This window comes from Pristis pectinata, chromosome 5, assembly GCF_009764475.1.
Source record: "Pristis pectinata isolate sPriPec2 chromosome 5, sPriPec2.1.pri, whole genome shotgun sequence".
In the NCBI taxonomy this organism is placed as follows: Eukaryota; Metazoa; Chordata; class Chondrichthyes; order Rhinopristiformes; family Pristidae; genus Pristis; species Pristis pectinata.
The window spans coordinates 4,113,198-4,141,097 of record NC_067409.1 but is presented as its reverse complement, the minus strand read 5'-3'; the positions used below and the strand labels follow the sequence as shown (position 1 = coordinate 4,141,097).

General features: G+C 51.7%; 3 protein-coding genes across 4 annotated transcripts in view; 2 read left to right on the top strand and 1 right to left on the bottom strand.

Moving 5' to 3' along the window:
• The window catches only part of fbxl6 (F-box and leucine-rich repeat protein 6), a 78,869-nt gene that overhangs the window by 43,087 nt on the left and 7,882 nt on the right, over window positions 1-27,900 (bottom strand). The window lies entirely within an intron of this gene.
• On the top strand, window positions 431-27,370 carry slc52a2 (solute carrier family 52 member 2). 2 transcript variants are annotated; one of them, XM_052015511.1, is made up of 5 exons: window positions 431-472; window positions 13,014-13,151; window positions 16,051-16,867; window positions 19,262-19,385; window positions 26,370-27,370. In XM_052015511.1, exons 1-5 carry the CDS (start codon window positions 454-456, stop codon window positions 26,580-26,582), a joined length of 1,311 nt encoding a protein of 436 aa, XP_051871471.1. In that variant the 5' UTR covers window positions 431-453; the 3' UTR covers window positions 26,583-27,370. The 2 variants fall into 2 exon arrangements, with proteins under 2 accessions (XP_051871471.1, XP_051871470.1); XM_052015510.1 differs by lacking the exon at window positions 431-472 and adding an exon at window positions 8,028-8,334.
• The window catches only part of LOC127570220 (riboflavin transporter 2-like), a 53,737-nt gene continuing 52,223 nt past the window's right edge, over window positions 26,387-27,900 (top strand). Inside the window, exon 1 of the mRNA XM_052015518.1 lies at window positions 26,387-26,483. The gene's annotated coding sequence lies outside the window, so the exon portion shown is untranslated. The remainder of the gene's footprint in view (window positions 26,484-27,900) is intronic.

Below are 27,900 nucleotides of genomic sequence, written 5' to 3'. Positions count from 1 at the left end.
GATATTTCATTGCTGCATATGTCATTGCTTCCTTCTGCAGCTTGCTGGCCACAGTAAGATGATGTTAAATGCAATGAGACTTCTTGCAAAACTGTTGTTACCAGTTATACTGTAAACCATCAGGAATTTTGTCAAACACTTTATTTTGGGAGGACTGATGCGAATTATTCTCCCTTGGATTTAATGTCCACCCTGTTTTGGTGGAAGGCGAAGCAGAGTGAAATCTGACTTATTTCAGAGCACTCCCTTGGACTGGCTGCATTGCCACCACCCACACGTTTCTGTCGGAGGGGGGAAAAGGGAAGGGATCGCCCCCTTTAAGGAGAGCGGCTCGCTGACCGCTGGCCACAATTGGTCGGAGTCGGGCCAATGGCGGCGCTGCTTCTTGCGCAGTGCTGCCGCTTGGCGGCTATAAGAGGCTGCGCCGGGGAGGCGGGCGGCCTGTGGGAGGCGATGCCCCAGCGGGACACGGGTAACGCCGGGGGCCGGGGAGAATGGGGGGGGGGGGGGGGAGAGGAGGAGGAGGGAGGTGAGGTGGGGGGTAGTTGGGAGGGAGGCGAGGTGGGAGGGCGGGCGGAGGGGGGCGAGGTGGGGCGAGGTGGGGGGGAGGGAGGGGGGGCGAGGTGGGGGGGAGGGAGGTGGGGCGAGGTGGGGGGGAGGGAGGGGGGGCGAGGTGGGGGGGAGGGAGGGGGGGCGAGGTGGGGGGGAGGGAGGGGGGGCGAGGTGGGGGGGAGGGAGGGGGGGCGAGGGGGGAGGGCGGGAGGGCGAGGTGGGAGGGCGGGAGGGAGGGGGGGCGAGGTGGGAGGGGGGGCGAGGTGGGGGGTAGGTGGGAGGGAGGCGAGGTGGGGATTAGGTCCGATGGGCGTGAGGTGGGGGGGTAGGTGGCTGGGAGAGGGTGAGGTGGGGGGTGGGAGGGAGGGGGTGAGGTGGAGATTAGGTGGGAGAGGGGTGGATGGGGGGGCGAGGTGGTGATTAGGTTGGGGGGGTGAGGTTGTATGGAGGCGGAGGGGGGCGAGGTGGGGATTAGGTGGGAGGGAGGTGGAAGGGGTTGAGGTGGGGATTAGGTTTGAGGGGCGTGAGTTGGGGGATTAGGTGGCTGGGAAGGGGTGAGGTTGGGGGTAGGTGGGAGGGAGGTGGGTGAGGTGGAGATTAGGTGGGAGGGAGGTGGGAAGGGGTGAGGTGGGGGCAAGGTGGCGATTAGGTTGGAGGGGTGGGGATTGGGTGGGGGGTGGAAGGGGAGCGATGTGGGGATTAGGTGGGAGGTAGGTGGAGGGGGTTGAGGTGGGGGGTAAGTGGGAGGGAGGGGGTGAAGTGGAGGGGATTAGGTGGCAGGGAGGCGGAGGGGGCGAGGTGGGGATTAGGCGGCAGGGAGGTGGAGGGTGATTAGGTGGGAGAGAGGCGGAGGGGCGAGGTGGTGATAAGGTGGCAGGGAGGCGGAGGGGGGGTGAGGTGGCCATTAGGTGGCAGGGATGGCGGGGGGGGGGGGCGAGCTGTGGATTAGGTGGGGGGAGGCGGAGGGCGTTGACGTGGGGACTAGGTGGGAGGGGGGCGAGGGTGGGGAGTAGGTTGGGGGGAGGCGGAGGGGGCGAGGTGCAGAATAGGTGGGAGACAGGTGGAGGGGGGTGAGGTGGGGATTAGGTATGTGGGGGTGAGGTTGGAGGGGGGTGAGGTGGGGGGTATGTGGGAGGGAGTGCGGTGGAGCTGTGTGATGTGGGTGGGAGGTGGAGGGTGGTCAGGTGGGGATGAGGTGGGGGCGAGGTGGGGATTAGGTGGGAGGGGGCCGAGGTGGGGATTAGGTGGGATTGTGGTGGAGGGGGGCGAGGTGGCGATTAGGTGGGAGGTGGGCGTTAGGTGCGAGGGGGTGGAGGGGGCGAATTGGGGATTGGGTTTGAGCAGGTGTGAGGTGGGAGGCAGCTGGAGGGGGTTGAGGTGGGAGGGAGGGGGTGAGGTGGGGGGCGAGGTGGGGATTTGCTGGGAGGGAGGTGGATGGGGATGAGGTGGGGATTAGGTGGGAGGGAGGCGGAGGAGGCCGCAGTGGGGATTAGGTATGTGGGGGTGAGGTTGGAGGGGGGTGAGGTGGGGGGGTATGTGGGAGGGAGTGAGGTGGAGCTGTGTGAGGGAGGTGGTGAGGTGGGGATTAGGTGGGGGCGAGGTGGGGATTAGTTCGGAGGGGGGTGGGGTGAGGTGGGGATTAGGTGGCAGGGAGGTGGAGGGTGATTAGGTTCGAGGGAGGTGGAGGGGCTGAGGTGGGGGGTAGGTGGGAGGGAGGTGGGGGTATTTGGGAGGGAGGAGGTGAGGTGGGGGGTGGGAGGGAGGTGGGGGGGTGAGTTGGGGGGTGGGAGGGAGGTGGGGGGGTGAGTTGGGAGGGAGGTGGGGGTGAGTTGGGAGGTGGGACAGTGGGCTGAGGTGGGGGGTGGGAGGGAGGTGGGGGGGTGAGGTGGGAGGGAGGTGGGGTATTTGGGAGGGAGGAGGTGAGGTGGGGGGTGGGAGGGTGAGGTGGGGGGTGAGGTGGGGGGTGGGAGGGAGGTGGGGGGGTGAGGTGGGGATTAGTTCGGAGGGGGGTGGAGTGGGGTGAGGTGGGGATCAGGTGGCAGGGAGGTGGAGGGTGATTAGGTTCGAGGGAGGTGGAGGGGCTGAGGTGGGGGGTGGGAGGGAGGTGGGGGGGGTGAGGTGGGGGGTGGGGGTGTGGGGGAGGGAGGTGGGGGGGGTGAGTTGCGGGGTGGGAGGGAGGTGGGGGGGTGAGGTGGGGGGTGGGAAGGAGGTGGGGGGTAGGTGGGGGGGTGAGGTGGGGGGTGGGAAGGAGGTGGGGGGTATTTGGGAGGGAGGTGGGGGTATTTGGGAGGGAGGAGGTGGGGTGGGGGGAGGGAGGTGGGGGGTGGGAGGGGGGTGGGAGGTAGGGGGGTGAGGTGGGGGGTGGGAGGGAGGTGGGGGGGTGAGTTGCGGGGTGGGAGGGAGGTGGGGGTGGGAGGGAGGTGGGGGGTTGAGGTGAGGTGGGGGGGTGAGGTGGGGGGTGGGAGGGAGGTGGGGGGGTGAGGTGGGAGGGGGTGAGATGGGGGGTAGGCCGTAGCAGGTGAGGTGGAGATGGTGGAAGGAGGTGGATGGGGTGAGGTGGGAGGGAGGTGGAGAGGGTGTTGGGGTGAGGTGGGTGGCAGGTGGAGGGAGTGAGGTGGGAGGGAGGTGGAGGGGGTGAGGTGGGAGGGAGGAGGTGGTGAGGTGGGGGTTAGGTGGGACGAAGGTGGTGGGGTGAGCTGGGGGGTGGGAGGGATGAGGTGGGGGGTGGGTGGGAGGGAGGTGGAGATTAGGTGGGAGGGAGGTGGGAAGGGGTGAGGTGGGGGCAAGGTGGGGATTAGGTTGGAGGGGGGCGAGGTGGGGATTAGGTGGGAGTGGTGGGGATTGGGTGGGGGGTGGAAGGGGAGCGATGTGGGGATTAGGTGGGAGGCAGGTGGAGGGTGATTAGGTGGGAGAGAGGCGGGGGGGGCGAGGTGGTGATAAGGTGGCAGGGAGGCGGAGGGGGGGTGAGGTAGCCATTAGGTGGCAGGGATGCCGGGGGGGGGGGGGGGGGGGCGAGCTGTGGATTAGGTGGGGGGAGGCGGAGGGCGTTGACGTGGGGACTAGGTGGGAGGGGGTCGAGGTGGGGAGGAGGAGGGGGAGGCCGAGGGTGGTGAGGTGGGGAGTAGGTTGGGGGGAGGCGGAGGGGGCGAGGTGCAGAATAGGTGGGAGACAGGTGGAGGGGGGTGAGGTGGGGATTAGGTATGTGGGGGTGAGGTTGGAGGGGGGTGAGGTGGGGGGTATGTGGGAGGGAGTGCGGTGGAGCTGTGATGTGGGTGGGAGGTGGAGGGTGGTCAGGTGGGGGCGAGGTGGGGATCAGGTGGGGGGGGGCGAGGTGGGGATTAGGTGGGGGGGGGGCGAGGTGGGCGTTAGGTGGGAGGGGGCCGAGGTGGGGATTAGGTGGGATTGTGGTGGAGGGGGGCGAGGTGGCGATTAGGTGGGAGGGGGGCGAGGTGGGCATTAGGTGGGAGGGGGTGGAGGGGGCGAATTGGGGATTGGGTTTGAGCAGGTGTGAGGTGGGAGGCAGCTGGAGGGGGTTGAGGTGGGAGGGAGGGGGTGAAGTGGAGGGGGTGAGGTGGGGGGGTAGGTGGGATGGAGGTGGGGGGCGAGGTGGGGATTTGCTGGGAGGGAGGTGGATGGGGATGAGGTGCGGATTAGGTGGGAGGGAGGCGGAGGAGGCCGCGGTGGGGATTAGGTATGTGGGGGTGAGGTTGGAGGGAGGTGAGGTGGGGGGTATGTGGGAGGGAGTGAGGTGGAGCTGTGTGATGTGTGAGGGAGGTGGTTAGGTGGGGGCGAGGTGGGGATTAGTTCGGAGGGGGGTGGAGTGGGGTGAGGTGGAGATTAGGTGGCAGGGAGGTGGAGGGTGATTAGGTTCGAGGGAGATGGAGGGGCTGAGGTGGGGGGTAGGTGGGAGGGAGGTGGGGTGAGGTGGGAGGGAGGTGGGGGGTGGGACAGTGGGCTGAGGAGGGGGGTGGGGGTGTGAGGGGGGGGTGAGGTGTGGGGTGGGAGGGAGGTGGGGGGTGAGGTGGGGGGTGGGAGGGAGGTGGGGGGGTGGGCAGTAGGCAGGAGTGGGTGAGGTGGGAGGGAGGTGCAGGGGGTGAGGTGGGGTTCTAGGTGGTAGCGAGGCGGAGGGGCTGTGGGGGCTAGGCGGAGGGGCCGAGGTGGGGGTAGACGGGAAGGAGGTGGAGGGGGTGAGGTCGGGGTTACGTGGGAGGGAGGGGGTGGGAGCAAGGTGGAGGGGGTGAGGTGTGAGGGAGGTGGAGGGGGTGATGTGGGAAGGAGGTGGAGGAAGTGAGGTGGGTGGGAGGTGGTGGCGGTTGGGAGTAGGCAGGGGCGTAGGTGGGAGGGTGGTGGTGGTGGTGAGGTGGGAGGGAGGTGGAGGGGGTGAGGTGGGGAGTAGGTGGGAGGGAGGTGGAGCGGGTGATGTGGGGGTGGGTAGGAGGGTGGTGGAGGGTGTGAGGTGGCGGGTGGGGGGGGGTAGTTCAGAGGGAGGTGGAGGGACTGAGGTTAGGAGGGAGGTGGAGGCGGTGGTGGGGGGTTGGTGGGAGGGAGGTGGAGGGAGTGAGGTTGGGGTTATGTGGTTGTGAGGTTGAGGTGGGGGGTAGGCGGGAGGGGTTGAGGCGGGCGGTAGGCAGGAGGGGTTGGGGTGGGAGGGAGGTGGGGGGTGAGGTGGGAGTGGGTGAGATGGGGGGTAGGCCGGAGCGGGTGAGGTGGAGGTGGTGGAAGGAGGTGGATGGGGTGAGGTGGGAGGGAGGTGGAGAGGGTGTTGGGGGGGTGAGGTGGGTGGCAGGTGGAGGGAGTGAGGTTGGGTGAGTTGGGAGGGAGGAGGTGGTGAGGTGGGGGTTAGGTGGGACGAAGGTGGTGGGGTGAGCTGGGGGGTGGGAGGGATGTGGTGGGGTGAGGTGGGGGGTAGGCAGGAGGTGGTGAGGTAGGAGGAGGTGGTGAGGTGTGGGGTAGGTGGGAGGGAGGTGGAGGGGTTGAGGTGGGAGGGATGTGGAGAGGGTGTGGGGGGGGTTAGGTGGAGGAAGTGAGGTGGAGGGAGTGAGGTGGTGGTAGATGGGAGGGAGGTGGAGTGGGTGAGGTTGGGGTGAGGTGGGAGGGAGGCTGAGCGGGTGAGGTGGGGGTTAGGCGGGAGTGAGGGGGTTGGAGGGAGGTGGTGGGGTGAGGTGGGCGGTGGGAGGGAGGTGGTGGGGTGAGGGGGGGGTTAGGCGCGAGGGGGTGAGGTGGGGGTTAGGTGGGAGGGAGGTGGAGGGAGTGAGGGGGGTAGGTGGGAGGGAGGTTGTGGGGCATGAGGTGGGGGCTTGGTGGAGGGGGTGAGGGGGGTAGATTTGAGGGAGGTGGAGGGGGTGAGGTGGGGGTAGGCGGGAGGGAGCTGGTGTGGTGAGGTGGGAGGTGGGAGGGAGGGGGTGAGGTGGGAGGGAGGTGAGGTGTAGGTGTCGGGGGTGAGGTGGCGGGTAGGCGGGCGGGAGGTGGAGGGGGTAGGTGGGAGGGGGTGAGGTGGAGGGTGGAGTTGGAGGGTGGGGGTTAGGTGGGAGGCAGGTGGTCGGGGTGAGGTGGGGGTTGAGGTGGGACGGAGGTGGAGGGGGCGAGGGTGGTAGTTGGGAGGGGGTGAGGTGGAGGGTGGGAGGGGGAGTTGGAGGAGTTAATGTGGGGGTCGGTGGGAGGGAGGGGAGGGGGTAAGGTTGTGGGTGGGAGGGGGTAAGGTGGGAGGGGAGGGAATAAGGTTGGGGGGTATAAGGTGTGGTTTAAAGGGCCATGGGGCGAGGGGAGGTGGTTCTCAAGCTAAGGGGCATTGCTCCAGAGAGAGGGCATGTGCCGGTAAGATCTGTCTTTGAGTCTCTCCAGCTCTCTGTCCCAGAGAGCAGGAGTATAATTACAGGAGCAATCAGTTCTGCAATCTCTTGACAACACCTGTGTGGTAATGAGCAGATAATCTATTTTCAGTTGTGTTGGATAAGGGATGATCCTTAGCCAGGGCTCCAGAGAAAAGTGGGGAGCTCTCCTTGAACTGGAAAACTTGCAAGGCAATGGTGCAGAGTTCAGTTTTATCGAAGGGAAACTGTGTTTAACTGGTCTGCTGGAATTGTTTTGGTGTTGTGACAGTGGGTAATGTGCAATAAGGCTACATGAGGGGTTTAAGGGTTAATGGGAGACTGGGGTTCTTAAAAAAAAATTCATAATTGAATGGTGGAGCAGACTGAATGGGCCAAATGGCCTAATTCCACTCCTGTACCTTGTGGTCTAAGATGAGAGCTTGCTGGGTTGGAACACAAAATGCTGGAGGAGCTCTGCGGGTCAGTCAGCATCTATTGGAGGGAAATGGGCTGTTGACGTTTTGGGTTGAGACCTGTCATCTGGACCTGCTGGGTTGGAGACTGGCTAGCAAGTAGAGTTGAGACAGATGGGTCAATTGGATTGGCCCAACTAGTGGGGTTCCACAAGGATTAGTACGAGGCCCTCAACTGCTTGCAGTCTATATTAGTGACTTGAATGAAGGGAAAATTGAATGTAGAGGATATTCAACAGCTTGGGCAATGTATTTTCTTAAAGAAAATTTTTTAAAAAACAAACTGCTGGAGGAAGTCAGTGGGTCAGGCTGTGGAGGCAGAGGGAAATTTATCGTCTTTGGGTCACCCATCATGATTTTAGAAGTAGAGGGGTGAGGCAGGAGTGGGCAGGTGATGGGTGGAACCAGGTGAGGAGGAGGATGGTGGGCGGATGGACCCAGGGGGGAGATAGAGACAGAGGTTGGAATGAATTCTTGACGTTTAGGGTCAAAACCCAGCATCAGGACTGGGAGGGGAGATGGCCAGTATAAAGAGTGGAAGGGGAGTGCTGAGACAGGAGTCTGAGGAGGGGTGTAAAATATTCTGGGGAGCAGTGTGGAACTTGCTGCCCACTTTGAAGAAGTTTTCCTCCTCTCTCCAGTAGTTCTGTGAGACCCTCTCTCCCTGCTTTCCCCCCCCCCCCCTCCCCTGTAGTTTCCAGTGGGGGGGCCTTGGTGTGTGATAATCAGAGGGTTGATGTAACTAAGAACTAGACCTTTAATTGTAGGGGGTGTGGAGTGTAGAAGTAGCAACTATTGAGGCAGCTGTAGAGGGCACTAGTGAGACTGCACCTGGAGTACTGCACACAGCCTTACTCTCTGTGTTTATAAGTTATACAGCATGGGAACAGGCCCTTCAGCCCAACTCAACCATGCTGAACAAGAGGTCTATCTGAGCTAGTCCCATTTTTCCCATATACCACTAAACCTGTCCATATGTCTGTTTAAACATTGTAATTGTATCCACCTCTACTGCTTCCTCTGTCTGTGTGTCTGTCTGTCTCCTTAAACCTGCCCTCTAGATTTAGAGTCCCCTGCCCTGAGAATAAGACAGTGACCATCCACCTCATCTACACCTTTCATGAATTTATAAACATCTATAAGGTCACCCCTCAATCTCCTACACTCCAGTGGGGGGGGGGGGGGGAAATGTCCCAGCTTATCCAGCCTCTCCTTGTAACTTGAGCCCTCCAGTTCCAGTAACGCCCTTGTGAATCTTTCCTGCACCCTTTTCAGCTTAATGACATCCTTCCTGTAACTGGGCAACCAGAACTGCTCAATACTCTGTGTGGTCTCCCTAACGTATTATACCATTGCAACATGATGTCCCAACTCCTGTACTCAGAATTTACTTGAATGGAGCTAGCTCAGTGAAAGTTCATTAGGTTGATTGCTGGGACAAAGTGTTTGGTGTATGAAGAGAAGTTGGACATGTACTCATTTTGGAGTTTGGAAGAAAGGTGATTTCATTTCTTTTTAAAACAAAAACATGTGGAATTGATGGTGGATGCTGAGAGAATGTGGGATAAATAGAAGTAAGAGGCATAGTTTTAGAATAAGTGGTTGCTATTTCAGGTGGAACTTTTCTTTTTGAGGGTTGAGAGCTTTGGAATTCTCTCCTGCAGAGTTATTGGATAATATTCAGTGCCAAGTGGTGTTGAGGCCAAGGTCACGTTGGCCATGATCTTGTTGGATGGCCTACACTGTTGGGGTTGAGACTGGATAGCTTTTCTAGAAGCAAGGGTAGACAGGATTGGTTGATTAGCCTGGATTAGAATAAAACAGCAGAAATCTCCAACTCTCCATGCCTCGAGGCTGGGTTAAGGTTATGAAGATGTTTTGCTCTTAAAACTTGTGCCAACAAGTTTCTTAAGTGATATTAAGCAATAGTGGCAAGTTAACTGGCTTCCTGTTACTGTAAGCTGGTGTGTCATAAAGGTCAGAACAGTATGATGCAAACTAGGACATTTTGTCTGCCCACATAGAGGAAAAGAGAGAGTAGTCTATTACTAGACTCCTAGAGTAAGAGTTTAAGGAAGTTAAATTTTTAAAACAAAATTTGATTGGGCTGTAGGCAGTAAATCCCCAGGACCTGATGATCTGCATCAGGCTAAGGTGTGCATTGTCTAATTGGATCCAACATTAGTTTAGTGATAGGAGGCAGAGGGTTTTCCTGATTAGAGGTCTGTGACTAGTGGTGTACCAGGACGAGTGCTGGGACTCTTGCTGCTTGTGATGTATATTAATATAGGAGGTATGGTTAGTAAGGTGGTGAATGGCATGAAAGTTGGTGGTGGTGTGGATAGTGAGGAAGGTTGTCTAAAGCTACAGCAGGACATAGATCAGCTGACGATGGGCAGAGCATTGGCAGATGGAATTTAATCTGGACAAGTGAGGTGATGCATTTTGTCAATTTACTGTTGTGCGCAGGTACATGTGTTCACAGGTACGATGACACTTGGAGCAGTAGCATCACAGGTACATAGCATCGTACAAGTGGCATTCACAAGGAAAACAAATTAACATAAATTGCGCATAACTTTGTTTTTGACAAGAGAAAACACAGAGTAAAAAAAGTCCAGTTTAGTGCAAAGTGGTCATAGTGATGCTAAACTGTAGTGATTAGGGTTGTGCTGGTTGGTTTGAGAACCAAATGGTTGAAGGGAAGTAGCTGTTCTTGAACCTGGTGGTGTGGGACATCAGGCTTCTTACCTCCTGCCCAATGGGAGCTGCGAGAAGATGGCACAGTCTGGATGGTGGGGATCTTTGTTGCCTTGAGGCAGCACCTCCTGTAGATACTACCAATGGTGGGGAGGGATGTGCCCGTGATGTATTGGGTGGAGTCCACTACTCCCTGCAGCTTCTTGTGTTCCTGTGCATTTGAATTGCCGTCCCAGACCATGATGCAACCAGTCAGGACACTTTCAACAGTATATCTGTAGAAGTTTGTTAGTGTTCAGTGATGAGCTGAACCTCCTAAGGAAGTAACGACACTGGCGCGTTTTCCTTATGATTGCATCTATGTGCTGGGCCCAGGACAGGTCATCTGATATGTTAACACCCAGGAATTTAAACTGCTGACCCTCACTGCAGATTTCCCCAGTGTAGATGGGCGCATGTTCGCCCTCCTTCCCTCCCAGTGTCTGTAAGGAGTTTGTACGTTCTCCCTGTGTGTCTGCGTGGGTTTCCTCCAGGTGCTCCGGTTTCCTCCCACTTTCCAAAGACGTACAGGTTAGGAGCTGTGGGCATGCTGTGTTGGTGCCAGAAGAGTGGTGACCCCAGCACATTCTCAGTAACACAAAAAGACACTTCACTGTTTTGATGTACATGTGACTAATAAATATCTTATCAACCAGTTCTTTGGTGTTACTGATAAGTGAGAGGTTGTTGCGGCACCATTCCAGGTGTCTTATCTCGCTCCTGTTCACTGACTCGTCCAACAACAGTGGTGTCATTAGTGAATTTGTAAATGGCATTGGAGCTATGCCTGGCCACACAGATTGCCCCTGCACTGGTGGCGGTTAAGTCAACCACACTGATGTGCCCAAACTTTCTCAGACCAAACTAGGTAAGGATGGCAAACTTCCTTCTGTGAAGGCTGATAAGTGAGCTGGATAGGTTTTCTGATGATCCTGTAGCATTATGGACACTGAGACTAGGTTTAGTTCTAGATTGATTTTCCCCAACCAGCATGGTGAGATTGAATGGACTCTGAATCAGTAGTCGAGAACTTCAGCTGTGGTTCCAGAGTCAAAGTTGAGTTTATTGTCATCTGCACAAGTCCATGTGTGCACAGGTGCAATGAAAAACTTACTTGCAGCAGTATCACAGGCACATAGCATCAGATAAACAGCATTCATAAGAAAAACATAAACTATACACAATTTTTTTTACAAGAAAGGACAATTAGAACAAAGCAAGTCCATTTTAGTGCAAAGTGATTAAAGTGGTTGTAGTGTTGCTAAACTGTAGTGATTAGGGTTGTGCCGGTTGGTTCAAGAACCGAATGGTTGAAGGGAAGTAGCTGTTCCTGAACCTGGTGGTGTGGGACTTCAGGCTTCTGTACCTCCTGCCCGATGGGAGCTGCGAGAAGATGGCACGGCCCGGAAGGTGGGGATCTTCTATGGATGTTGCTGCCTTGAGGCAGCGCCTCCTGCAGATACCACCGATGGTGGGGAGGAATGTGCTCGTGATGTATTGGGCTGAGTCCACAACTCTCTGCAGCTTCTTACATTCCTGTGCATTTGAATTGCTGTACCTGACCATGATGCAACCAGTCAGGACACTTTCAACAGTACATCTGTAGAAGTTTGTTAGTGTTCAGTGACAAGCTGAACCTTCTTAATCTCCTAAGAAAATAAAGATGCTGGCGCACTTTCCTTATGATTGCATCTATGTGCTGGGCCCAGGACAGGTCATCTGATATGTTAATGCCCAGGAATTTAAAGCTGCTGACTCAAACCTAACGATAGTAGAGTCTGAATGAAGGGTCTGCTGCCTGTCCATTTCCCTACATGGTTGCTGCCTGACCCCTTCAGTTCAGCTCCTGTTTAATTTTTTGCATCTAACCACTACATGACCAACTGAAGTGATCCTTGGCACTGCATGGGTGTGAGGATATTTGGTTTTAACTTTACAAGTTCCTGTTACCTTCTCTGCCTCAAGGAAACAATACTTGTGTTTCCACATTACTGAAGTCTCTTATCCCTTGCCAGTAAATCTCCACACAGTCTCCAGGGCTTGTCACTGGATCAGTCTGGAACTCCCTACCCAACAACACTGGGAAGAAAGACCACCACCAGAAAGACAGCAGCAGCCGTGCCACCTCCGAGGGTTGAGAAATGATCAATACAGGTCTTGCCAAGGATAACCACTCCCAATGGTTCTCAGAAAATAAGAACCACACTTGGTTCTTATTTTCTGAGAACTATGGCTGAATGCCTTGTGGCCCAGGTGCTATGCAAATGCACAATAGTGTAGCGGTTAGAGTAATGCTATTACAGTGCCAGTGACCCAAGTTCAATTCCAGCTGCTGTCTGTAAGGAGTTTGTACAGTCTCCCCATGTCTGAGTGGGTTTCCTCCCACATTCCAAAGACGTACGGGTTAGGAAGTTGTGGGCATGATATGTTGGCACTGGAAGTGTGGCGACACTTGCGGGCTGCCCCCAGAACACTCTACGCAAAAGATGCATTTCACTGTGTTTCAATGTACATGTGACTAATAAAGAAATCTTAATAGAAAATGGCAGCTGATTCTGCCTTGTCATGTGCCAACGGTAAATGGTTAATTTAAATACTTGAAGCTGGGTGCTATGCAACTCTTTGCCACGAGAGGGTAGTGTGCTCATCACTTAAAGAATCAGAATTTTTTTGTATGGAGGCATTACGCTTTGAGATTTGACCAGTGCTCAGACTGGGTGTTGAGGTAAATTTGGTTTATTATTGTCACATGTACCGAGGTACAGTGGAAAAACTTTGTTTTGCATGCCATCCACACAGATCATTTCATCACACAGTACATTGAGGCAGTACAAGGGAAAACAATAAGTGCAGAATAGTGTTACAGAGAAAGTGTAGTGCAGGCAGACGATAAGGTGTAAGGGCCATGACGAGGTAGATTGTGAGGTCAAGAGACCATCTTATCATACTAGAGGACCATTCAATAGTCTTATAACAGTGGGATAGAAGCTGTCCTTGAGCCTGGTGGTATGTACTTTTAGACTTTATCTTCTGCTCGATGGGAGGGGGGAAGAGAGAATGTCTGGGGTGGGTGGGGTGTTTGATTACGTTGGCTGCTTTACTGAGGCAGCGAGAAGTGTAGACAGAGTCCATGGAGGGGAGGTAGTTTCTGTGATGCGCTGGGCTGTGTCCACAACACTGCAGTTTCTTGTGGTCTTGGGCAGAGCAGTTGCTGTACCAAGCCGTGATGCTTCTGGATAGGATGCTTTCTATGGTGCATCGGTTAAAAATTGGTGCGGGTCAACTAGGATATGCTGAATTTCTTTAGCCTCCCAAGAAAATAGAGGCACTGGTGTGCTCTTTTGGATATGGTGTCTACGAGGTTGAAAACTCCTAGGACCCCCATCACTACTGAAGTGTGGTCTTGAACAAGTGCCTGAGTCCTGCCTCCTCTCCCCAGAACACAGGATGGCCACATCTGCCATGCGGCGCACTTTCTTCACCCACCTTCTGGTGGCTCTGTTTGGGATGGGGTCGTGGCTTGCAGTGAACTCCTTGTGGGTAGAGCTTCCAGTGGTGACCAAGAGCCTGCCTGAAGGTGAGTGTTGGTGAGTTCCCAACGTTGTTCCTTCCAGGGCTCCCAAGGCTCTTTGCTCTTGGGCTTCCAATTTGCCTTCAGGTGAAGTGAGTGCCCTTGACATTGAGGCAGCATTTGATCGAGGAGCTCTGGCTAAACTGGAGGAGGGGGCTGAATGGAATCATGCCTGGTACAAAGGAAGATGGTTGTGGTGATTGGCCAAATATTGGTATATTATTGTCACTTGTACTGAGGTACAGTGAAAAGCTTGTCTTACAAACTGATTGTACAGGTCAATTCATTACACAGTGCAGTTACATTGAGTTAGTACAGAGTGCATTGATGTAGTACAGGTAAAAACAATAACAGTACAGAGTAAAGTGTCAGCTACAGAGAAAGTGCAGTGCAATAAGGTGCAAGGTCACAACAAGGTAGATCGTGAGGTCATAGTCCATCTCATTGTATAAGGGAACCGTTCAATAGTCTTATCAAAGTGGGGTAGAAGCTGTCCCTAAGTCTGGTGGTACGTGCCCTCAGGCTCCTGTATCTTCAGCTACAGCTGAGATAATATCTCAGCTACAGGAGATCTCTGCATCAGTTCCTCAGGGTAGTGTCCTAGGCCCAACCATATTCAGCAGCTTCATAATGACCTTCAACCATAAAGCCAGAAATAGGGATGTTCTCTGATTACACAATGTTCAGCACCATTCATGATTCAGATAACGAAGCAGTCCACATCCAAATGCAGCAAAATCTGGATAATTTCCAGGCCTGGCCTGGTGTAAGGCACAAATGTTACTTGCCACCCAAGTGCCAGGCAATCTTGATATCCATCAAGAGAAAATTCCTCTGACCCCCCCCCCCCTGACATTCAATGGCATCACTGTCTCATAGAACATAGGACATTACAGCGCAGTACAGGCCCTTCGGCCCACGATGTTGTGCTGACATTTTATCCTGCTCTAATATCTATCTAACCTTTTCCTCCCACTGTACTTGCACTCCTTTTAGAATTGGCACTGTAGTTAATGTCGGCTCCTCATTTATCCAATCAAAATGTAACACTTCAGTTTTCAGCATTAAACATCATCTGCCACCTCTCCACCCATTTAACCTGTCTCCAAGTCTGTTCTCCCCCCACCCAGAGTCAATATCCTGGGAGTTATCGACTAGAAACTGAACTGGAGTAGCTGTATACACAACGTGGTTACAAGAGCAGGTCAGGTTAGGAATCCTGTGGAGAGTATCTCACCACCTAACTTCCCAATGCCTGTCCACCATCTACAAGGCACAAGTCAGGAGTGATGGACCACTCTCCACTTGCCTGGATGAGGGCAGCTTCAACAACACAAGAAGCTCAACACCATACAGGACATAGCAGGCTTCTTGATAGGCCCCAATCCACAATCTTTCACTCACTCCACCACCAACGTACAATAGCAGCAGTTAGTACCATCCACAGGATGCACTGCAGCCACTCGCCAAGACTCCTTAGCATCTTCCAAACCCACCACCTCTACCAGCTAGAAGGACAAGGGCAGCAAAAGTATGGGGTCATGCCACCCCCTGGAAGTTTCCCTCCAAGCCACCATCCTGACTTGGAAATGTATTGCTGTTCCTTCAACATCGCTGGGTCAAAATCCTGGAGCATTGTCCTATACCCACACCTCAAGGACTGCAGTGGTTCGAGAAGATGGCTCACCACCACCTCGGGCATCTAGGGATGGGCAAATTAAACACCGGCTCAGCCAATGAAGCCCACATCCTTTTGAATAGGAAAAAAATTCCACTGGCTCCCTAAAACCAGATTCTCCAACCTTTTGTGGTTTACCATCTATCCTTTCTACTTAGCTTGTAATGGAAGAGTGGGCCAAAAATTCTCCTCTGAATCAACTGATCTTGCCTACACATGGAAATCCATAGCTGTGAAGTTGAGCTGTCATCATCCTGTCTAATTCGGCACATGATTAATCTTTAGAGCACCCACTCTGTGGTGCAAGGGTTGCTTTGGTCCTGTCTGTGGCTCTAGTTCTGCATGTGCTGTAGATAATAGTCTAGCTCCCCTCTTATAGAACAGCACAGGAACAGGCCCTTCAGCCCACGATGTCTGTGCTGAGCATGATGTCAAATTAAACGAAATCCCTTCTGCCTGCACGTGATCCACACCCCTCCAGTCCCTGCATATTCATGTGCCTGTCTAAAAGCCTCTTGAACACCATTCTATCTGCTTCCACAACCCCTGGCAGTGCATTCCCACTGTGTTTTAAGAGTTTTTAGAAAATATTTGCCCTGCACATCTCCTTTAAACTCTACACCCCTCCCCCCCCCCCCAAGCTATGCCCTCTACTATTTGACATTTCCACCCTGGGGGAGGGGGGAGAGAGAAAGGAAATTTCTGACTTTCCACTCTAGCTATACCTCTCATAATTTTATAAACTTCCATCAGGTCTCCCCTCAGCCTCTGATGCTCCAGAGAAAACAACCCAAGTTTGTCCAACCTCTCTTTGTAGCCAATACTCCCAATTCCAGGCAGCATCCTGGTAAACATCCCCTGCGCCCTTCCCAAAGCCTCCACATCCTTCCTGTAGTGGGGCAACCAGAAATGCACAGAACACTCCAAGTGCAGCCTAACCAAAGTTTTGTACAGCTGCGACGTGAGTTCCTGACTCCTGTACGCTATGCCCCTTGTGATGAAGGCAAGCATGCTGTATGTCGCCCTTACCACCCTATCTACTTGCATTGCCACTTTCAGGGAGCTATGGAATCATATTGCATAGCTTCCTCTCAACCTATTGTTCCTGTGCTGTTTATGTAGACCCTTGTACCCCTTTGGTAAATCAGCCAAGAGATTCCAGGGTTACTTCCTTGGAGTTGGACTTGTTTTCCGACTGTAATGCTGCTCTGCTTGTCTGTTCCCCAGGGTGGAGTTTGCCGGCCTATCTGACTGTGCTGATCGCTTTGTCCAACATTGGTCCGCTCTTCGTCACCCTGGCTCACAAGTTTTCCCCAGGTCTGCTGAATGAGCAGTGCACCATCTACACCATCCAGGCCGTGAGTGTGGTCTCCTCCGTTGCCCTGGCCCTGTGCTGGGACAGGACTGCGGTGATTGGCGGGGTGCGGCGCAGTGTTGCTTATCTGACCTTGACCTTTATCCTGGCCTCCGTCAGCTGCACCTCCAACGTCACCTTCCTGCCCTTCATGTTCCACCTGCCTTCCAGGTTCATCAGGTCTTTCTTTGTGGGCCAGGGTTTCAGTGCCCTTGTGCCCTGCCTGGCTGCCCTGGTACAGGGCGTCGGCCAGCTGGAGTGTCGCAATGTTTCAGATGCCAATGGCTCGCATGCTCTCCAGCCCCACTACCTGGAGGAGAACTTCGCGGCCAGCTCCTTCTTCTGGCTGCTGGTAGTCCTGATGATTGTCTCCTTGCTGTCCTTTGTTATCTTGACCAGGCAAACTGCCAGGAGGGGCAAACCCCAGGAGCAATGCACCAGTGAAGAGTCGTGCTATCTATCTGCCGAGGGCAAGCAAGACCCCAAACCAGCCTCCCCCTTCTGCACACCGCGTACTGTCTACCTGCTAATGTTGCTGGCCATCTCCAATGCCTTGACCAATGGAGTACTGCCTTCCATACAGACCTACTCCTGCCTGCCCTATGGGAGTATGACGTTCCACCTGGCAGTCGTGCTTGGGAATCTTGCCAATCCATTGGCTTGCTTCATTGCCATGTTTGCCCTCTGGAGGTGAGACTATTTTACTTTCATAGAACAGTACAGCACAGGAACAGGCCCTTCAGTCCACAGTGTTGGGCTGAACTAATTAAACAAGTAATTAAATGCTTAACTAAACTATCCCTTCTGCCTGCACAATGTCATATCTCTCCACTCTCTGCACATTCATGTACCTAAGAGCCTTTTACACTCCCGCCACCACCCCTGCCAGTGCATTCCGAGCACCCACACTTTTTAAAAAAAAATTTATCCCACACATTTTTGAACTTGCCCCTCTCACCTTAAGTGCATGCCCTCTACTATTAGACATTTCAACCTTTGGGTAAAAGATACCATCTGTCTGTCTATATCTCATAAAAATCTAACAGGTCTCCCCTCAGCCTCTGCCACTCCAGAGAAAACAGCCCAAGTTTGTCCACTCTCTCCTTGTAGCTCATACCCTCTAATCCAGGCAGCATCCTGGTTGAACCTCTTCTGCACCCTCTCCAAAGCCTGCACATCCTTCCTATAATGGGGCGACCAGAACTGAATGCAATACTCTGATACAGACCAACTAACCAGAGTTTTATAAAGCTGTCTTCCTCTTGCCTACCAAGTTACCGTTCAGTTGTTTCGTCAAGCTGAGTTGATCCCCAGCCCTTACCCTGCCCTATGACCTCCCATGCTTTACTCATCGAAATGGCCATCATTTCCATACCAACTGTTTGACGGTGCTCTTCAGATCTTGCCATCTCCTTGTTTTGTTCTCCCTTCTGCCTCTTGCCCTCTAACACTCAATGAAAAATCAATGGCAGCATTCAGTGTCCTGCTTGGCATGTTCCAGATAATAATTTATTGGGCTTTTGTGTTTAAGGACCAAAAAAAATTAACCCTAGCTTCCTAACACTGACTCTTACCCCTGGAAACAATAAATTGGTAATTGGTTTAATATACAGTGGAAAACTTTTGTGTGTGACATCCATACAGTTCATTCCATACATAAGTACATCGAAGAAAATGTAAGGTTTCTTTATAAGTCACATGTACATTCGAAACACACAATGAAATGCATCTTTTTGCGTAGAGTGTTCTGGAGGCAGCCCGCAAGTGTCGCCACACTTCTGGTGCCAACATAGCATGCCCACAACTTCCTAACCTGTACGTCTTTGGAAAGTGGGAGGAAACCGGAGCACCCGGAGGAAACTCATGTAGACACAGGGAGAACGTACAATCTCCTTAGACAGTGGTCGGAATTGAACCCGGGTCGCTGGCGCTGTAAAGTGTTACGCTAACTGCTACACTACCGTGCCTGCCCCTAAAATTAGTAACAAAATGCAGAATAGCAGTTGCAGAGAGTGCAGTGCAGGTAGACAAATGAGGTAGATTGAGATCAAGAGTCTACTCCTTTGAGAACAACTTTTGGCTGCTCGTTCTGTACTTTATTGAACTGTCTCTTCAGTGATCTGTCTAAACTGTCATTGACTCCCTTGTACAGATCTTTCTCCCTACCCCAACTTGTCCTTGGTCTCCACGCTGATTATTAGTGGAGCCCCATACTCTATATCCTTTTGCTAACCTCTTGATTTTTGGCCATAATCTCTATGATCTATATCTGATTCCTTATTCCTATCCCTTTTTGCGAACTAAATGTTAGTAGCCCCTGTGAGTGTTTAAGCAATTTTTACAGCACCTTCCAGTAACTCCTTAACCTCCAGTGGAGGGAGGGGTGTAGTTAAGGAAAATAATATCAATGCATTTAATAGGTATAAAGGGGTAAGATATGGAAGGTTGTGTTCCCGAGTGGTCGAAGGCTTTGAATTAAGGCTTCAGTCTCCACGGAAGCGTGGGTTCGAATCCCACCACTGCCATTGGGTGCATACCCTGTTGCACCCAATATTACCTGTCATTGGGTAGCACGATAGTGCAGCGGTTAGCGTGACGCTATTACAGCGCCAGCGACCCGGGTTCAATTCCTGCCGCTGTCTGTAAGGAGTTTGTACGTTCTCCCCGCGTCTGCGTGGGTTTCCTCTGGGTGCTCCGGTTTCCTCCCACATTCCAAAGACGTACGGGTTAGGAAGTTGCGGGCGTGCTATGTTGGCATCAGAAGCGTGGCGACACTTGCGGGCTGCCCCCAGAACACACTATGCAAAAGATGCATTTCACTGTGTTTCGATGTACATGTGACTAATAAAACATAGAGCAGCACAGCACAGGAATGGGCCCTTCAGCCCACAATGTCTGTGTTGATCATGATCCCAATTTAAACTTAAACCCAACTGCCTGCACATGATCAATATCTGTCCATTTACTGCCTTTTCATGTGCCTGTCTAAATGCATCTTAAATATCCCTATCATATCTGCTTCACATCGTGACTTGAGCTGAATGGCATGTTTAAGTCCTGTTTCATTGCATTTCATCTACACAGGTCGAGTATTGGATTGAGTGTACTAGTGTTGCTGGGGATGCTGTTTGGAGCCTACATTCTAACATTGGCAGCCTTCAGTCCATGCCCTCCACTGTTGGGGAAGCCAGCAGGTGTTGCTTTGGTGGTAAGTACAGTGTATGGGGTTCTCCATCACCGGGGACCCACCTGTTGATAGACTGGTGTTTGATCCAGTTAGGTCTGGTTGACCAGAATCTCCGCTGGACCTGCCACCAATAGTGTGGCCGTAAGAGGTCAGAGTCTGGGCATCTTGCAATAACTGGCTCAACTCCATCTCAGTGGTGGAAAAGCCATTTAGCACACTGGTCTTCAGTCAGGGCATTGGTATAGGAGTGGGGACATGTTGCGTTTGTACAAGTCGTTGGTGAGGCTGCACTTGGGAGCACTGTGTACAGTTTTGGTCACCCTGTTATAGGAAAGACATTAAACTGGGAAGAGTGCAGGAAAGATTTACGAGGATGTTGCCAGAACTAGAGGGCCCGGGTTATAGGTTGGCCAGGCTGGGTCTTTATTGCTTGGAATGTAGGAGAATGAGGAGCAACCTTAGAAGTGTTTAAAATTGAGACGTGTAGATTAGGTGGATGGTTTTCCCCAGGGTAGGGGAGCCCAAAGCTAGAGGGCATAGATTTAGGGTGAGAAGGGAAAGATTTAAAAGGGACCTGAGGGGCAACTTATTCACACAGAGGGTGGTGAGTATATGGAACAAGCTGCCAGAGGAAGTGGGTGAGGCAGGTACAACAGTGTCATTTAAGAAGCACTTGGATAGGTACATGGAGGGGCAGGACTTGGAGGGATATGGGCTGAATGCAGGAAATTGGGACTAGCTGGGTGGGCATCATGGTCAGCATGGACTGGTTGGGCTGAAGGGCCTGTATCTGTGCTGTATGACTCTATCCTAAAGCCTATCTATGATCTACAAGGAACAAGTCAGGAGCATGATGGAATACTCTACTTACCTGGCTGAGTGCCGCTCCAACGGCACACAAGCTTTTCACCATCCGGGGAAAAGCATCCCATCCAACATTAAACATTTATTCTCTCCGCCACTGCAGCAGCTGCCGTGTGTACCATCAGCACCACATTTCAAACCTACAACTTCTTTAACACAACACAACAGCACAGGAACAGGCCTTTCAGCCCATGATGTCTGCCAAATATGAGGCCAAATTAAACTAAATCCCTTCTACCTGCATATGATCCACATCCCTCCATTCCCTGCATATTCATGTGTCTGTCTAACAGCCTCTTAAACACCACTGTTGTATCTGCTTCCACCTCCACTGGCAGCCTGTTCCAGACTCCTCCCACCACTGTGGGGGTGGGGGGGGGGGGTGGACTGAGTTGCCCCACACAAACATCTCCTTTAAACTTTCTCCCTCACCTTAAACCTATGCCCCTTAGTATTTGACATTTCTATCCTGGGGGGAAAAAAGACTGTCTACTCTGTCTGTGCCCCTCATAATTTTATAAACCTCTACCAGGTCTCCCCTTGGCATCTGCCGCTCCAGAGAAAACAACCCAAGTTTGTTTAACCTCTCCTCATAGCACATGCTCTCTAATCAAGGCAGCATCCTGATAAACCTCTTCTGCACCCTCTCCACAGCCTCCACATCCGTCCCTTATAATGGGGTGAACAGAATTGAATGCAATACTCCAGATGCGGCCTAACCGGAGTTTTATAAAGCTGCCACGTAACTTCCTGACTCCTAAATTCAACATCTGGACCAAGAGCTTGCCTTTACAAGCTCTCCTTGTAGCTCACACCCTCTAGTCCAGGCAGTATCCTGGTGAACCTCTTCTGCACCCTCTCCAAAGTCTCCACACCCTTCCTGTAATGGGGTGACCAAAACTACACCCAGGTGAGCCCAAGTGGTCTCAGCAGGTTGGAGGATCTGACTATTTTTGTTCCCTTCGTCCACCACCACACACCCTCTCCCCCCCCCCCCCAACATACACATTTTCTGGGCTGAAGGTGGGGGCAGGGGGTGAATCTATCAGTAGGGAGCAGAGTGGGGTGAGCAGTAAGAGACAGGTGGGTGGTTCCTTCCCTGGTGGACCTGCTGGTGTGCCAGGAGACTGGAGGAGTGCGTGAATCCCTTCCTGCACAGTGAGCAGACCAAGGGCTTCCCCCTGGTGTGGACGATTGGGTACACCAGGAGGATGGAGGAGTTGACGAACCCTTTCCCGCACTTGGAGCGGGTGAAGGGCTTGTCACCAGTCTGGTGCCTCAGCAGGCTGGAGGAAGTAGGCAGGAATGGGGCTTCCCGCTGAGCAGCAGGTATATTGAAAACTACCTGTAGATTCCCCTCCAAGTCTCACACCATCCTGAATTGGAAGTGTCTTACCACTTCCTTCATGGGTCTAAATCCTGCAACTTCCAACAGTGTTGTGTGGGGTACATTCACTAGGACAGCTGCTGTTCAAAGTAGATGCTCACTGCCATTGTGGACAGTTAGCAATGGTCAATAACATTACCACTGCCCAGATCTTGAAAAATAGATTATTATTGCATGTACAGTGAAAATCTTGTCTTGCATTCTGTCCAGACAGATCAATTCATTACAACAGTGGTAAAACAATAAGAGTGCGGTACAGAAAGTGTGGTGCAGGTAGACAGTAAGGTGCAAGGTCACAGTGAGGTAGATTGTGAGATCGAGTCCATCTTATCATGCTAGGGAACTGTTCAAGAGTCTGATAACAGTGGGATGGAAGCTGTCCTTGAGCCTGGTGGTATGTGCTTTCAGGCTTTTGTTTCTGCCTGATGGAAAGGGGGAGGGGGGGGGAGAGAATGTCCAGGGTGGGCGGGGCTTCTGATTATGCAGCAAGAAGTGTAGACAGTCCACGGAGAGGAGGGATAAAAGTCGTTGAGTAGAGTGGGTTACATATGCCTTTAGAGGGTGCTCTCTCATAACCCATAGCATATTGATTGATTTTCTACCGATGGTGACCTTTGTTGGCAAATCATGTGGTACTTCAGTCAGCACAGCCAGTCCGAGGCGCTTTACCACAAGGGCCCCTCTGAGGCTGTGTTATAAATTTGTACAATCAAATAACAGCTGATAGACTTGCATTCCTTTAGCACCTTTCAGCATCCTAACACTTTCCAAAACACTAGATAGCCATTGGAGTACTGTTACTGGTAGTGTTGGGAGGACATACACAGTAAATGGTAGGGCACTGAGGAGTGCGGAGGAACAAAGGGATCTGGGAGTTCAGATACATAATTCCCTGAAAGTAGAGTCACAGGTAGACAGGGTTGTAAAAAAAGGCTTTTGGCATCTTGGCATTTATAAATCAAAGTATTGAGTATAGGAGTTGGAATGTTTTGGTGAGGTTGTATAAGGCATTGGTGAGACCAAATTTAGAATATTGTGTGCAGTTCTGGTTGCCGAACTACAGGAAGGATGTCAGTAAGATTGACAAAGTGCAGAGGAGATTTACAAGAATGTTGCCAGGACTTCAGGAGTTGAGTTACAGGGAAAGATTGAGCATGTTAGGACTTTTTTCCTTGGAGCAGAGAAGAATGAGGGGAGATATGATAGAGGTTTATAAAATGATGAGGGGCATAGACAGAGTTAATGCAAATAGGTTCTTTCCACCTAGATTAGGAGAGATAAGTACGAGAGGACATGGCTTTAGGGTGAAAGGGGAAAGGTTTAGGGGGAACATTAGAGGGAACTTCTTCGCTCAGAGTGGTGGGAGTGTGGAACGGGCTGCCATCTGATGTGGTAAATGCGGGCTCACTCTTAACTTTTAAGAGTAAATTGGATAGATACATGGACGAGAGAGGTGTGGAGGGGTATGGGCTGGGGGCAGGTAAATGGGACTAGCAGAATAATGTTTCAGCACAGACTAGAAGGGCCAAATGGCCTGTTTTCTCTGCTGTAGTTTTCTATGGTTCTAATCTGGAGAATCAGGCATCCAGTTCAAGCACAGCAAGCTCCCAGGTGGTGGTGTGAGATGTGACCAGTTTGTTTTTCTTTTGCCCTGTGATTTCTATATTTGGATGAACATTGGCCAGGACAGCAGAAATTTGGGTATAGCAGGGGCATGTGTATTGGTTTATTATTGTCACTTGTACCAAGGTACAGTGAAAAGCTTGTCTTACAAACCGATCATACAGGTCAATTCATTACACAGTGCAGTTACATTGAGTTAGTACAGAGTGCATTGATGTAGTACAGGTAAAAACAATAACAGTACAGAGTAAAGTGTCAGCTACAGAGAAAGTGCAGTGCAATAAGGTGCAAGGTCACAACAAGGTAGATCGTGAGGTCATAGTCCATCTCATTGTATAAGGGAACCGTTCAATAGTCTTATCATAGTGGGGTAGAAGCTGTCCTTAAGTCTGGTGGTACATGCCCTCAGGGTCCTGTATCTTCTACCTGATGGAAGAGGAGAGAAGAGAGAATGTCCTGGGTGGGTGGGGTCTTTGATTATGTTGGCTGCTTCACCAAGACAGCGAGAGGTAAAGACAGTCCTAGGAGGGGAGGCTGGTGTCCGTGATGTGCTGGGCCGTGTCTACAACTCTCTGCAGTTTCTTGCGGTCCCGGGCAGAGCAGTTGCCGTATCAAGCCCTGATGCATCCAGATAGGATGCTTTCTATGGTGCATCGGTAAAAGTTAACTCCCCCCCCCCCCCCCCCCCCCCCCACCCATCCTCCAGAGACGGAATCTGCAGTGACCTCCCTGCATGCTGGAGGTGGCCAAGTTCTTCCTGATTTGAGACTGTTGGTCTCTCACGTTTGGAAATCTCTTCACCAAAGGGATGTCAAATGAGAATGCATTCAAAGGTTACTAAAGAAATGGTTCTTCATCTCCATCTTAAGTCCCCTCCAGAGTACCAAATTGGCTTGGTGATGGAGGGTTTTTTGTGATTGAAGCCTGTGACCAATGGTGTACCAGTGCCCTTACTGTTGTATGCTGTATGATTTGGATGTGAAGATGTAGATTTGATTAGTGAATTTGCAGGGGACACAAATTGGTGGTGTTGATGATGAGCCATATTGATGAGTTGGGAGGATAGGCCTAACAATAGCAGATGGAATTTCACCTGATAAGTGCAAGGTGATGCACTTGATTGAGGCATACAAAACTGAGGGCCATGCTCTGAATAAATAGGAAACCTTTCCTGATAAATTAATGTGAAGGGATCTGAGACCTGCTCACTGCCTGGGTTGATGATGGAAACATTCACTCACAATATTTAAGTATCTAGACTATCAATCTGTAGAGGGAAAAAAAACGTAAGTTTAATACATGGATGAAAAATGAAGTCTGTGGGAAAACGAGGTCAGCCATAAAAGCAGAACATTGTTTCTCTCAAGAGAATCTGCAGATGCTTCTCTTTGGGTTCTGGTGTCCCCCTACATGAAATGGTTAATGCAAAGATTCAGAACCTACTTGAGGAAAGTAAATGGCCTTTATGGCAAAGAAGATTGAGAGAGAAAAGGGTGGTGTTGAGACTATACTTGGAGTATTATGTGCTGGTTGGTTTCCTTGCTTCTACTAGAGGCAGTTCAAAGAAGGTTGCCTAAATGGAGAGCCAGAGGAACCTAGTGCATAAATCTCATTCGCAGGCAGGACCACAAGACAAACACTATGTTGGCCTTTATTGCAAAGGGGGTGGAGTTTAAGAATAGAAAAGCTTTCCAGTTGTAGAGGGTGTTGGTGAGGCCACACCTGGAATGCTACACAGTTGTGTTCCCCTTGCCTAAAGGAGGATAGAATAACATTGGAGGCAGTGCAGAGGACAGTCACCAGGGTAATTCCTGGGATGAGGGTTGTCCTATCAAGAGAAGCATGGAACAACTTGGTTCCATCTTTGGAGTTTAGAAGAATGAAGGGTGACCTTGCTCAAACAGGAGATCCTAGTGGGGTCTGACAGGGGAGATGCTGAGATGTATCCACTAGTAGGAGAGCCACAAAAAAGGGACATAATTTGAAATGAGCAGCTCCTCATTAGCTGAGGTGCATCAAAGATTTGGTAACGAATCTCTGGAATTCTCTGCCCCTGTGATCTGGCCTCCATTATATAGTTAGGGTAGAGATGGATAAATATTTCGAATTGAGGGTTATGGGGCACTGGCACAAGTTGAGGCCAGTGTGGATCAGTCATGATTGTAATTGAATGGCAGGGCAAGTTTGAGGGGCCGAGTGGTCTACTCCTATTTTGTGTTCTTGTTCTGGGTTGATTCCTGAAATAAAGGGGTGGTTTTGAGACATAGCTATAAGCAGGTTGGGCAATACTAGTAACTTGGTTTATTATTGTCACGTGTACTGAGGTACATGTACTGATCAGTATGCAAGACAAGTTTTTCACTGTACCTCAGTACAAGTGACAATAATAAACCAATACAGTGAAAGACTGTTTTGCATGCCATCCATATCATTTCAACAGTGCATTGAGGTAGTACAAGGGAAAACATTGTGGGCAGGCACAGTAGTGTCGCGGTTAGCGTAATGCTTTACAGCACCAACGACCCGGGTTCAATTCCAGTCACTGTCTGTAAGGAGTTTGTACGTTCTCCCCGTGACTGTGTGGGTTTCCTTCGGGTGCTCCGGTTTCCTCCCACTTTCCAAAGACATACGGGTTAGGAAGATGTGGGCATGCTATGTTGGCACCTGAAGCATGGCGACACTTGCGGGCTGCCCCCAGAACACTTCATGCAAAAGATGCATTTCACTGTGTGACTAATAAAGGTATCTTATAGAATGCAGAATATACTGTTACAGTTACAGAGAAAGTGCAGGCAGACAATAAGGTGCAAGGTCATAATGAGGTAGATTGAGGTCAAGAGTCCATCTTATCGTACCAAGGGACCATTCAGTAGTCTTATAACAGTGGGATAGAAGCTGTCCTTGAGCCTGGTGGTACGTGCTTTCAGGCTTTTGTATCTTCTGCCTGATGGGAGGGGGGAGAAGAGAGAATGTCCGGGGTGGGAGGGGTCTTTGATTATGTTGGCTGCGTTACTGAGTCAGCGAGTGGTGTAGACAGTCCATGGAGGGGAGGCTGGCTTCTGATGTGCTGATTTTTTTTTTAATGGATGTTGCCTGCTTGATCTCTAATCACCTAAGTTCTTCCCTTGCAGGTGATTGCATGGATGGTGTTCACGGGCCTGTTCTCCTATGTGAAGGTGGTGATCGGCAGCATCCTCCATGAGGCAGGTCACCTGGCCCTGGTGTGGTGTGGGTCTGCCATCCAGGTGGGTTCGTTGCTGGGAGCCCTGATCATGTTCCCACTGGTTAGTGTTTACCACCTCTTCACCTCCGGACAGCCATGTGTGGATACCTGCAGCCAGTGAGATGGCTCAGCAGACTGTGGACCAACAAAGTAATTACCCTGCTTCGTGTCAAAGACCAGCTGTAGTGGTAACAGGAAATCTGAACACTATGCATAATCTGAGACTGCACTCCTGAGAGAAAGGAGCAACACTTTGATCTTGTTTCCTCTGCTTTGGCCTGGGTTTTGCCTTCCAGTGCTTTTCCCCACCTCCCTTCCCAAAGATGTATTTTATCTTTTCAGTGGCTGACCCTTGCTCTTAGCCTGAGGCCAATATTGTCTTCCAGTGTCTGGGCCAGAGCTGGTAGTTGGTTGAAGAGGGCGGATGAGATGGCAGGGATTTTTCCCACCACTGGTGGCAGAGCAGACCTCGGAATCTTGACCACTGCCATTGTGGGGAGCTGTGGATTCTTGTGATAGGATCACTTCTCTGTGGGTTGGAAGAAGACCTATCAGTTGATGGAGGGGATGCTTGATTTGGTGTGTAGAGAGAGGCCTAGAGGGCAAAGGATTGCAATGTGGCAACTTGAATGTTCCCCACAGCACAGTCTGCCTGCTCATAGACCTGATGGGCTAGTCCTTTTTGCCCTGGTCTCTACTTTGCCCAAGGACTGTCCTTGCCCAGCATAGGATTCTGCTTAAACTGACTCTCCCTGAACTGTGCAGACAGTGGGGGGTTTGACTGTGCAGCAAGAATTGGGTTCCTTCACAGGTGCCTGAAAGAACCAGTAGCCTTTGTGTTTGTTCCCCTTTTTTTCAGGGAGTGTCAAACACATTTTTAAACTTGAATAAATGCATTATTTCTCTAAATTGCCTTTTTCGGTTCTGCTTTCTTTAATACAAGTATCTGCTCTCAAATGCAGGTTTTGGGGAGTGGCTTGTGCTTGGTTATCATGTTGTCACACAGTTAGTGCTGGTGGCCTGAGCTGTCCATGATGGGGCTGGTGTTCGGGATGATTCTGAATGTACGCAGTTGTCTACAAGTGGATTCCCGAGGGGAAAACAGTTGCATTTGTGTTGTATGTTTCACACCCAGGATGTCAGAGTTCCTTCAGGCCAGTGGAGTATAATTGCTTATGTAGGAAATGTAGGACAGTGCAGCACAGGAACAGGCCCTTTGCCCACCATGTTGTGCTGACTAATTAAACGCCTAACTAATCCCTTCTACCTACACAATGTCCATATCCCTCCATTCTCTGCACATTCACGTTCCTATCTAAGAGCCTCTTACTGTATTTGCTTCCACTACCACCCCTGGCAGTGCATTCCAGGCACTCACCACTCGGAGTGTGTGTGTAATATAAATTTAAAAAGAAGAAGCAACCTGCCCCACACATCTC